The following is a 13,119-nucleotide window of genomic DNA, read 5'->3' as shown; positions in this document are numbered from 1 at the left end:
ACAGGAGAGAGGTGGACCGGCTGACGCCCTGGTGCAGCCTCAACAACCTGGAGCTGAACGCCCAGAAAACAGTGGAGATGATCATGGACTTCAGGAAAGTCACAGCCCCACCATCACCCCTCACCCTGATTGACTCTCCCACCCCCGTCCCCAGTGTGGACTCCTTCCGTTTCTTGGGCACCACCATCACCCAGGACCTCAAGTGGGAGCTGACCATCAGCTCCCTCATCAAGAAGGCCCAGCAGAGGATGTACTTCCTGCGGCAGCTGAGGAAACTTAAGGTGCCGACCGAGATGCTGGTGCAGTTTTACTCAGCCATCATAGTCCATCCTGATCTCCTCCATCACAGTGTGGTTCCCCGGCGCCACAGTCCAGGATAAGCATAGACTGCAGCGCATCGTACGTGCTGCTGAGAAGGTGATTGGCTGCAAGCTCCCATCCCTCCAGGACTTGTTCTCCTCCAGGACCAGGAGGCGTGTGGGTCGGATCACAGCTGACTCTTCTCACCCTGGACACACACTATTCTCCCCTCTCCCCTCAGGCAGGAGACTACGCTCCATCCAGACCCACACCTCCCGCCACCTGAACAGTTTTTTCCCCTCGGCCATCAGGCAAATGAACAATAACTCCTAACAGTAGCTCCTTGAATTCCTTGAATTCATTCTAAGTCTATCTGATAGCTCAGTCACAGCTCTTTTTATTACCAAATATGTGTTATGTGTTTTATGTCGCACGTTTGCACCAAGAAAAATTCCTAGTTTGTGAACCCGTTCTCAAACAATGGCAATAAAACTATTCTGATTCTGATTCTGATATTTTTTATCGTCACAAAATATTTTCTACTTACATATTATGTTTATAAACTCAGGAAATATGTCCCTGGACACATGAGGACTTTGAATATGACCAATGTATAATCCTGTAATGACTTGGTATCGGATCGATACCTAATTGTGTGGTATCATCCAAAACTAATGTAAAGTATCAAAAAACAGAAGAATAAGTGATCATTACATTTTAATAGAAGTGTAGGTAGAACATATTGTAATGGAAAACAACCAGATGTAAATGAGCAAGTAGATTAATAATCCTTTTTTACAGCTTGTCCCTCATAATTTTGACAAAAATAGAATGATAAATGACACAATATGTTACTGCAGACAAATTAGGAGCCTTTTTTGCTTACTTACAACTAAAAGACAAGTTGTCTCGTATGTTCACTATTTTATTTAAGGACAAAATTGTTCTTCGATTGCAATAAGAAACATATGTTTAATGTACCGTAATTTTCTTTGTTAAAATAAAGCCAATAATGTCAATTTTTTGTGGTTTCCCTTATTTAAAAAAGTATCGAAGTACATTTTGGTACCGGTACCGGTACCAGAATATTGGTATTGGGACAACCCTATTACACACATGAAGGAGTTGCAAGAATTCCAGGAGCGTACGTGTCTTACCAAAACCTCGGTTCGAATTTGAGAGCAAACTGCAAAGAACGCGTCATCTATCCACAATGCAAAGCCACTTTTAAAGTACTAATTCTCACCACCATGGCAGAAAATATATATGTTTTCCAAGTATTATTTTAGCTGGAGGACAAGAGGAAAAGTAATGGCTAAGCATACTTCAAAGTAGGGGAGAACCTAGGGATGATCAATCCAGATGTCAACACTATTGATACATAGTATAATATCAGTATACCAATCAATCAGTCTGACTTCATTTAAAAAGTGCTTTTCAAACTTAAAAGAAATGCAACACAAAGTGCTTTACAGACATAAAAACAATACCCCGATGACAAACACACACAAACAAATAAATGCATGGCTGAGTACAGAGGAGCCAGGTGAGTAAAAACTATCACATGAGCCATCTGCACCACGAAGTCACCAGGAAACTGTCACAGCAGGGCCGATAACGCCTGATGCAGAGGGCTCTCTGTGACAATATTAAAGTGATGTGATCGATCCTTTTGTTTTTCTTGTTATTATTACAAAATCATGTGTTTGGTCGTTTTTGTTGCTGCTTACAAACTCAGGAAGTAAGTCTCTGCATACAGGAAGACTTTGAGTGCAAAACCCAAATGATATCAATGGAAGCCAATAGTAGTTTTGTTTTGTTTAGTTATTAGAAAATAGCCACTTTTATTTTGTTAAAAAAAATGTATGTAGCTTTCAATACCACTAATTAAACGTATCCTATGATTTACAACAATACTAGCAATTTCCACATTTTTGTAAGGTAAGCTTTTAAAAAAATGTGTTATTGTGTTCACTTTAGTTATTTGCTGTAAAATATTTTCACTTCTATAATCTACTGTCAGAGCATGGGATCGGGACTCAAAATCGGATCAAATCTGAATCGAATCAGGATCGTTAATCAGGACATACATAGTATTTATTCTTTTCAGTAGTATTTGTCATATAATGTCTGGGCTGTATTGTTTGATTCTATTACTCTAATATTTATGCAACTCATTTCACTATGTAATCGTTTCATTCTCAGGAGGTATTACTTTCATCAGATTGCAATTTTAGGACAAACTCTTTCATTGTGTGTCTTTGCTTCAGCTGGAGAATGCAAACATTGCCTGTATAAACAAATAGATATGGCTTAATTTCATAGTGCATCGTGTTTGTTTAAATGCGCGCCCAATTCCTGAGTTTGGGTTGGCTCAGAGGATTTATTGCTCTTAACGCAGATTATTCCGAGTTTGTCTCTGTTTAATCAAATCATTATAGCGGGATCAGCAGCCAGCCTGTGCGTTTGTCTGCTACAAGCTGTCAAATCTAAAAGCTTGATTTGTTCCTCGACTCCTCACAATCATTTTGACTGTCAGCCTTCGCCATGTTGGTGACAACGCATGTTGCTTGGCTTACCTTTGAAAGGTAAATCATAGAATTTATGGAGTCCAAATTGTCTGTCCTCTGAGACAACCAGCACCATTAATTTGGAATCCATTATCATAATAAAAACATGATCAAATTAATGGAGTCTAGGCACAGTACTGTTCATAAAATGAGGTAGTCCTGTGAATATTCTAATTCATCTAATTCAATTCAGCCCTTTGAGACGTTTGTGATTAAGAGCTATATAAATAAACTTTGATTGATTGATCCAGATCATTGTAGTCTCAGAGCATTGAATCAATCCGAACTGGACTGTTTGGATTGTTTTTTAAAGACGTTTTTTGTGACGATCTGTCAATTCATTTCTGTTTGTTTCCTTGTTTTGTATTTACCTCGCATCAGTTTCCATTTCCTGTTTGTACCGCTGAGCAATGTGGTTCTTCCCTCACCTGCTGTTGATTGGCAGCCGGTCCATACCGGCTGCCAATCAGCATGTTTCTATTTATACCTGTCTCGAGCACTCCTCAGTGCTCGAAGATTGATTTGGTTTTGGACCTGTTATGCACGACTGCTTCACTTTCTGTTTTGAGTAAATTAAAACCCATCATACCTACCTGTTCTCCTGGTTTCTGCATCCTGGGGTCACTAAAACTGCAGCCATGCGAGTTCCTAACAGTTTTGCCTCTCGTCCGAGCAGGTTTCATTAGTTCACGCTCACAGACTTAACCCTTGTGTGGTGTTCGGGTCTGTGGGACCCGTTTTCATTTTTTATTAAAAGAAAAATGATACAATCAATTAATTTTTCAAACTGAAACTCACTGACTTTGGCTCATTTTCTGTGAAGAACATATATCAGAATACATATTTAATGAGCACACACCATACACCCCCCCTTCACATTTCTATTACATATAAGATGTCCGGGTCCACTGGACCCGGGGCTAATAGAAGTGTGGAAATTGATGTATTCTGTGTACCACACACACACACACACACGCACACACACACAGCAGGCCTAGACAGGAGGAGGACAGAGTGTAGGTACACAGAACATCAGAGGGTCAAATATGCGAGAAAATGAGAGCAGACAGTGTTGACAAACAATGTTGCAACCTTGTGTGGGAACCGCAGGTGCAGAAACACAAAAGAAGAATCCCTGTGGGATGCAGAAACTGGCAGAGAAATTTTCCGTGCAACGTTCATATTGTTGTTACTCAGCCAGCGTTTGTGGGTCTGATGGACTCGTTGCATTTTGTGGCTTTTAATGCCTCACAATTAAACACTTTTATGTTAAAATACCAAACAGATGTTTGCCTTATTCCAATAAACATCTGTTCAGTATTTTAACATAAAATTGTTTGATTGTGAGGCATTTAAAGCCACAAAATGCAACGGGTCCATCAGACCCACAAACGCTGGCTGAGTAACAACAATATGAACATTACACATGGGTTGAATAGGAAAGTTGTAGTCTGAGAGGATGGTGCAGGATGCCAAGTATGTTATCCTCGAAGAGTGGGGACATGCCAAAGCAAGAACGGTCTATTGTGGTGCATAAGATTCTAGGATACATTGGAGGGAGGCTTTGCCAACACAACATTCGTTAAGATTGAATCACCCTCGTTAGAAATCCATTGCATCAATGGTTAATTGCACCATGGGAAGTTGAGTCTTTTTGGCATTATAGACCAAATCTATTATTTGTGAATGGAAATTATTTAGCAGGGATTATGCCGTGATTTGACCTTGTTTTCGTTTTTTTCTACTAGGTCCAGAGCACATCATGGATGCCTCATCAACAATATGTTATGCAACCTACAGTAAGTACTCTACCTTTTAAACCCTAGCTGGCTATTATATGGTGTGTACGCTGATAAAAGGGTTTACAGCAATGCATTCATTTTCTCTCCTGCTCATCCTGATTCAATAGATCCTGGACTGGTCTTAGGGTTGCTAACTGTGCCTTGAATTATTTCCCGGAATAGTCCCTCGTATAAAAACAAAAATATGCGTCCCATATTGAGCTGAAGAGAGACGCACATCGTCCCGTATTTCAGTGATCATCGAAAAACATCGGTAAAATGCAAATAGTTTCCGATGCCAAAAGCCTTGCAACAACTTGTCGCATGCTAAGCCAATTGAAGCCAACATTTATGATCACCTACCTGTCAAAACTCATTGCCGCTAGACTTGTCTGTTAACTTTGTGTTCATTTTGCCTTGGCTAACCCCTAGCTAGCTAGTAACGAGAGTCATCCACCTAGTTTCTGTTCTTCGGACTCCAAATGCGCCTTTGGACTGGATAGGGTTAGGCGCAATAAGTGTTCAACTTCAGCCTAAACCCTTTCAGTCTGCAACTTTTCTTTTTCAATCTATGAATGCACCACTGTTTGTTTATTTTGTTGACCATTGACCGAAGAAGAATACTAAACTAAGACTGCACTGACGTTTAGGGGCCCGATCTTAAAGGTTTGCATGTATTGAAACTAGGGCTGTCAAATGATTCAAATATTTAATCGCGATTAATTGTATTGTTCATAGTTAACTCAAAATGGATCGTGATAATCGCAGATATACATAATATTAATAGGTGTGCCCTACACAGATCATTTTCAAGTTTTAACACTATGAATGGACAATTAATTTGCTTTAATAAAATGTGTTTTAAACACTATGCTTTTTAAACGGCTCGTCACAAAAAGGACAAACATAATTTAAAAACATGCCTACTGAGTGTCGGTGTATAAATACAGCATTTGTATTCCTGCTTTAGGAGCACTTGCATTCAGAGGAGGATTTACACTTCCATGTTTAAAGAACATTTCCAGGCATAAATAACACAAAATGTGGATTGCTATGATCATGCTTTGATTGTCGAAGATGTTTGGTAATATCCATCCATCTATTTTCTAAAGTCTGTTGGAGTCGCGGGGGGGCTGGAGCCTATCCCAGCTGTAATATGTGATATTTCTGCCTGAATAAATGCTTCTGATATTCTGTACATTATATGTTGTACAAGTTAAAGGCCTACTGAAATGAGATTTTCTTATTTAAACGGGGATAGCAGATCCATTCTATGTGTCATACTTGATCATTTCGCGATATTGCCATATTTTTGCTGAAAGGATTTAGTAGAGAACATCAACGATAAAGTTCGCAACTTTTGGTCGCTGATAAAAAAGCCTTGCCTGTACCGGAAGTAGCGTGACGTCACAGGTTGTGGAGTTACTCACATCTGCACATTGTTTACAATCATGGCCACAAGCAGCGAGAGCGATTCGGACCGAGAAAGCGACGATTTCCCCTTAGTTTGAGCGAGGATGAAAGATTTGTGGATGAGGAAAGTGAGAGTGAAGGACTAGAGGGCAGTGGAAGCGATTCAGATAGGGAAGATGCTGTGAGAGGCGAGTGGGACCTGATATTCAGCTGGGAATGACTAAAACAGTAAATAAACACAAGACATATATATACTCTATTAGCCACAACACAACCAGGCTTATATTTAATATGCCCCAAATTAATCCCGCATAACAAACACCTCCCCCCTCCCGTCCATACAACCCACCAATACAAATCAAACACCCGCACAACACACTCAATCCCACAGCCCAAAGTACCGTTCACCTCCGCAAAGTTCATACAGCACATATATTTCCCCAAAGTTACGTACGTGACATGCACATAGCGGCACGCACGTACGGGCAAGCGATCAAATGTTTGGAAGCCGCACCTGCGTAGTCACGGTACCGCGTATCCAACTCAAAGTTCTCCTGGTAAGAGTGTCTGTTGTCCCATCTCCACAAGCATGCGTATCCAACTCAAAGTCCTCCTGGTAAGAGTCTCTGTTGTCCCAGGCCAATGGTAAAGCTTGTCCCAGGCCAATGGTGACTGTCATCGTTCGGGAATGTAAACAATGAAACACCGGCTATGTGTTTGAGTTGCTGCAGCCGGCCGCTAATACACCGCTTCCCACCTACAGCTTTCTTTTTTGCTATCTCCATTGTTCATTAAACAAATTGCAAAAGATTCACCAACACAGATGTCCAGAATACTGTGGAATTTTGCGATGAAAACAGACGACTTAATAGCTGGCCACAATGGTGTCCCAAAATGTCCGCTACAATCCGTGACGTCACACGCAAACGTCATCATACCGAGACGTTTTCAGCAGGATATTTCGCGGGAAATTTAAAATTGCACTTTACTAATCTAACCCGGCCGTATTGGCATGTGTTGCAATGTTAAGATTTCATCATTGATATATAAACTATCAGACTGCGTGGTCGGTAGTAGTGGGTTTCAGTAGGCCTTTAACAGTCTACATATTTCTGCATGGCAATGTTTGAACGTTCCCTATTAATTAATCAAATGTAATAATCAGCCTGCTAATCATTTTGTAATTGAGGACTCGACTAGAACATGTTAGAAAATAATTTGCACATATTCCTCAACAGCATTTCTTTAGGTGCAAATATCACAGAATAACATTACAAAACATCTCTGACAAATAGGGATGGATACCTTTCACATTTAAATCGATACCGGTACTCAAATGAAAATATAACTGCCGTATTTTCCGGACTATAAGCCGCACTGGTATATAAGCTGTACCCACTAAATGTTAGAAGAAAACAACGTTTAAGTCTTACCAGACTATAAGCCTCAGATCTATACCGGTACAATATTTACACAGAAAAAATGTGCAAGTGTTTATTTACATACCTTAATTGTTTCTAAACGGTGCCTGTAAAACGGCAGTAAAACCAATAAACGAACAACACAGAAAAGTAATTTATGTCTTTATTCATCATTTATGAGATGAATAATATTTTCTCCTTTTTTAATAAAGTTCAACATTTTTGTCAATATTCTTCTTCCTTGTACATTGTAAACATGTTTAGTTTGAACAGTTTCCTAAAGTGGATAATTTTAGTACATTTATTGTATTTCTTTGCTAAATCCATTCCATAATTTAGCCGGTAGCAGAGAAAAATCCATAGATTAGCCGCACCTTTGTATAAACCACAGAATTCAAAACTTTTGAAAAAAAGTGGCATCTAATAGTCCAGAAAATACGGTATTTAGCACCACAGTGTGATTTATCAAGACTACAGCTGTTCTGTGAAAACTTTTCTGCGTCTTTGATTAGCACGTCCGCATGCAAACTGGCAGTTGCGCACAAATGGCTGTGAGAAAAGAGCCGATCGCGCTGAAGCTACGTCCTCCGTATTCTTGTCAGCTTGTATGGACTGACAAAAATGAAAATATTAGACATCTATTCAGCAATATCATTTTACAATTTTAGAGCTGCTGGATGACTTAAATCAATTGATGCGTTTTGGTGTCTGCTGGCGTTTATTTTAATGGCATTTTTATTTTTCATTTAGGAAATATGTTATTATAATATATCTCCGATATGAAAACACTTTTTGCAATGTGCACTTTCTTGCCTTTGGATCATTCCAGGCGCATTAATTCACTGCAGTGTTGTGATGTATAGAGTAAGCAAAGATTTCTATTTAAGAAAGATGTATTTGATTACCCTCATTTCTGGGCTTTCGAGCGCACCTAAATGTAAGTAGCATCCACTTGGACAAATTGTACATATAATAGCCTATAATTACTCTGATGCTAATATGCATTTTTATGCTGACGATACAATTATTTATTGTTTTGGATCATCTCTTGATTAATTCCCTACAGAAAGTCATTGTTGCTGTGCAGCATTCACGTATTTATCTAAAACTGGTTCTCAATGCTGACAAGAAAAAACGTATGTTGTTTTCCAATCATAAGAAGGTGCCTCAAACTCCCCCGTTAGTGTCCACTCTTGAAGGGAATACCATAGAAGTGATGCATGAATATACAAACCCCGTTTCCATATGAGTTGGGAAATTGTGTTAGATGTAAATATAAATGGAAAACAATGATTTGCAAATCCTTTTCAACCCATATTCAATTGAATGCACTACAAAGACAACATATTTGATGTTCAAACTCATAAACTTGTTTTTTTTTTGGAAAATAATAATTAACTTAGAATTTCATGGCTGCAACACGTGCCAAAGTAGTTGGGAAAGGGCATGTTCACCACTGTGTTACATGGCCTTTCCTTTTAACAACACTCAGTAAACGTGAAACGACACATTTTTTAAGCTTCTCAGGTGGAATTCTTTCCCATTCTTGCTTGATGTACAGCTTAAGTTGTTCAACAGTCCGGGGGTCTCCGTTGTGGTATTTTAGGCTTCATAATGCGCCACACATTTTCAATGGGAGACATGTCTGGACTACAGGCAGGCCAGTCTAGTACCCGCACTCTTTTACTATGAAGCCACGTTGATGTAATACGTGGTTTGACATTGTCTTGCTGAAATAAGCAGGGGCGCCCATGGTAACGTTGCTTGGATGGCAACATATGTTGCTCCAAAACCTGTATGTACCTTTCAGCATTAATGGCACCTTCACAGATGTGTAAATTACCCATGTCTTGGGCACTAATACACCCCCATACCATCACAGATGCTGGCTTTTCAACTTTGCGCCTATAACAATCCGGATGGTTCTTTTCCTCTTTGGTCCGGAGGACACGATGTCCACAGTTTCCAAAAACAATTTGAAATGTGGACTCGTCAGACCACAGAACACTTTTCCACTTTGTATCAGTCCATCTTAGATGAGCTCAGGCCCAGCGAAGCCGACGGCGTTTCTGGGTGTTGTTGATAAACGGTTTTCGCCTTGCATAGGAGAGTTTTAACTTGCACTTACAGATGTAGCGACCAAAAGTAGTTACTGACAGTGGGTTTCTGAAGTGTTCCTGAGCCCATGTGGTGATATCCTTTACACACTGATGTCGCTTGTTGATGCAGTACAGCCTGAGGGATCGAAGGTCACGGGCTTAGCTGCTTACGTGCAGTGATTTCTCCAGATTCTCTGAACCCTTTGATGATATTACGGACCGTAGATGGTGAAATCCCTAAATTCCTTGCAATAGCTGGTTGAGAAAGGTTTTTCTTAAACCGTTCAACAATTTGCTCACGCATTTGTTGACAAAGTGGTGACCCTCGCCCCATCCTTGTTTGTGAATGACTGAGCATTTCATGGAATCTACTTTTATACCCAATCATGGCACCCACCTGTTCCCAATTTGCCTGTTCACCTGTGGGATGTTCCAAATAAGTGTTTGGTGAGCATTCCTCAACTTTATCAGTATTTATTGCCACCTTTCTCAACTTCTTTGTCACGTGTTGCTGGCATCAAATTCTAAAGTTAATGATTATTTGCAATAAAAAAAATGTTTATCAGTTTGAACATCCAATATGTTGTCTTTGTAGCATATTCAACTGAATATGGGTTGAAAATGATTTGCAAATCATTGTATTCCGTTTATATTTACATCTAACACAACGGGGTTTGTAAATACATTGGTGTTTTAATTGATGATTCCCTCATTGTTCAACCTTTTATTGATAAACTGGTGAAGAAATTAAAACTTAATTACTTAATTAGCAATGGGTTTTTTTTGGTGTAAAAAAAGTGCTTTGACTGTGTCACATTTTCTTCTGAGCTAGATTATGGTGACCGTTTTTATATGAATGCTACTAGTTCCTGTCTTCAGATGGTCGACTCTGTTTACCATTCTTTTTTGAGGTTCATCACAAACTGTAGAGCCGTGACCCACCACCTTGTACTCTCGGGTGGGATGGCCTTCTCTGTCCACTCGGAGACCGTGTCATTGGTATGCTCTTATTTACAAGGCTCTTCTGGGACTATTGCCCTCTTACATGTGTACATTGATTAAACCGAGAAGTACAGACTGTTATGCGATGAGATCCAACGATCAGCTGTTGCTCTCTGTCCCTTTTGCTCGCACTGAGCTGGGGGAAAAAGCTTTTGTCTATGCAGCTCCTTGTGCTTGGAACATGCTACAAAGAGACTAGAAGATTACTGAGTTGTTATCCTTAAATGCTTTTAAATCTAAATTGAGAGCATCTGAAGCTGCCTCAGTTATCTGTAACTGTTTTGCTTGATGTCCATTGTGTCATTTTAATGTAATGATGTAATTGCATTTGTCATTTTATGTGTAACTTGGCTGCCTCTTGGCCAGGACTCTCTTGAAAAATAGTTTTTTAATCTCAGTGGGATTTTGTTCCTGGTTGAATAAAGTTTAAATAAAAAATGTTTTTTAAAAAGAATAAGCCGCATGTGTACACATTGAAACAGGAAATATTAATACAGGCGCTTCTGTTCATTCTCAAATTTAACAACAAAATGCCTATAATAGAGTAGTCTACCAGAGAAGTTATTGCGCGCGGTCCTCACTCTTCTTCTTCTCGTCTTAGTCCTCCTCCTCCAAGTCGTCTTCTTTTACGTGCGGTGGTCCAGGCCTTTTTGGGGCACGTTACTGGTGGTGGATTTTGGTTCTGTGCGGCGCCTGTTTCATTTTTCAATGGTCTTCTAATTTTGGGCTATGTCGCGTGAATTTCATTGTGTCTTCTCCATGATGGTGAGTGCATAACGGGCTAAATGGCTGACTGAATTATTGTGTGTGTGTGTGTGTGTGCTTTTCATTTAATGGTAACAATTGCATAGGTCCACCATAGGGCTAATTCTGCAATTTAATTGGTCTGATGTGACAAGGCTAAATTCACTGCGACATATTTAAGCTAATGAACTTTGAAAAATCGATGAATTGGCTTTGTATAAAGTGCAGGGTTCAACCGCATGGAGGAAAATCTATTAAAATCATTATTAAAATCATGGCATTAAAACTAAAAAAAATAAAGACAACTTCAGATTGTTTTCTGTGTCTTACTTTTGTCAAAAATAGAACAAACACATTCTGAAAATATTACAATAAAAATCCCAGCAGTGGTAAAGTTTATCTCCATGAATTAAGTAACGTTTATGGCAACCTTTTTCCAAAACACAATATAGAATGTCATACATTTATGATTTGTTTTTAAAACGGTTACAAAAAAGTGGGACCCCAAAAATTTACCAGTTTTTTTTTTTTTTATTCCTAGCGCCAACACTGATGGAGTATTGGTGTGTGCAAAACAGCAGCAGGCGGCTGTGGCCTGCGGGCCGGTTCTAATACTAATCAAATATCATCCCGGGGGCCACAGATAATTCATTCACGGGCTGGATCTGGCCCGCAGGCCTTGACCTTGACACATAGGTTTTAGAGCAGGCCTGGGCAATTATTTTACTCGGGGGGCCAGATTTATATAAACAAAAAGTGTGTCTGGAGTCGGTATATCTATTTTTAGGATCACTAATACAAAACCTCACAAAAATGATTGAAAGCTAAAAGCTTTATGACAGACCGCCTTAAAAAACGGAATGGAATTTGAAATTTTTTTTACTGAATGAGACACCCAGAATGTGCATGAAAATAAAGAATGTGGGATTTACAATATTAACTATGAACGATAAAACACTGAATACTGACAACTTATTTTACAAACAACCAAAATGCAACAAACATAGTGAAAAAAAACCCACCTACAATCTGAGATATCTCATAGTGACCATAGTAACTAATTAGATGACCATAGTAACTAATTAGATGACCATAGTAACTAGTATATGATGCAGATTCCAAGCATTGAAAGACTTAGTATAGTTGAAGACTTCCGGTCATTAGAAAACATCACTGCACATCATAATGGCAGCTACACTTTCCATCTTAAACATCTAAAACATTTATTTGGGAATGTCCGGCGGGCCAGATTGACAAGCTCAACGGGCCGCATGTGGTCCCCGGGCCTTAATTTGCCCAGGTCTGTTTTAGAGCATTTATTAAACAGAGGTCACAACGCCGGAAGTATATTACCTGAGGGAGCGTGGTTATCGGATAGAATTGCCAAATGGGAAACGTTTTCTGAATTATTTGCAATCATGTTATAGAATTTTACATTACGTTTTCAATGAAAATAATAGTAGTGCGCGATAGCAATAGTAAATTACCGTATTTTCTGGACCATAGGGCGCACCGGGTTATAAGGCGCACTGACAATGTTTTTGATCTTTTTTTCATACAAAAGGCGCAATAAAGGAGTCATGTTATGATTTTTTTTTAATTTTAAACATTTCCGTGTGGTCTACATAACATGTAATGGTGGTACTTTGGTCAAAATGTTGCATACATTATGTTTTATAGATCATCTTCAAGCCGCTTTCTGACAGTCGCTTCAGGACGCTCCGTTTTGTGGGCGGTCTTATTTACGTGGCTCACCTTCGACAGCGTCTTCTCCCCGTCGTGTTGTAGC

At 39.4% G+C, this 13,119-nt stretch overlaps 2 protein-coding genes across 3 annotated transcripts in view; both read left to right on the top strand.

Annotated features, from left to right (window-relative positions):
- The window catches only part of tgfbr2b (transforming growth factor beta receptor 2b), a 306,567-nt gene that overhangs the window by 132 nt on the left and 293,316 nt on the right, over positions 1–13,119 (top strand). The window lies entirely within an intron of this gene.
- The window catches only part of rbms3 (RNA binding motif, single stranded interacting protein), a 589,803-nt gene that overhangs the window by 451,752 nt on the left and 124,932 nt on the right, over positions 1–13,119 (top strand). For both annotated transcript variants that reach the window (XM_062030027.1, XM_062030026.1), the window contains exon 9: positions 4,619–4,669. In XM_062030027.1, coding sequence (XP_061886011.1) covers positions 4,619–4,669 — 51 coding nt within the window. The remainder of the gene's footprint in view (positions 1–4,618; positions 4,670–13,119) is intronic.

The sequence above is a fragment of the Entelurus aequoreus genome, linkage group LG20 (genome assembly GCF_033978785.1).
Source record: "Entelurus aequoreus isolate RoL-2023_Sb linkage group LG20, RoL_Eaeq_v1.1, whole genome shotgun sequence".
In the NCBI taxonomy this organism is placed as follows: Eukaryota; Metazoa; Chordata; class Actinopteri; order Syngnathiformes; family Syngnathidae; genus Entelurus; species Entelurus aequoreus.
This window is presented reverse-complemented; position numbering and strand designations above follow the sequence as displayed.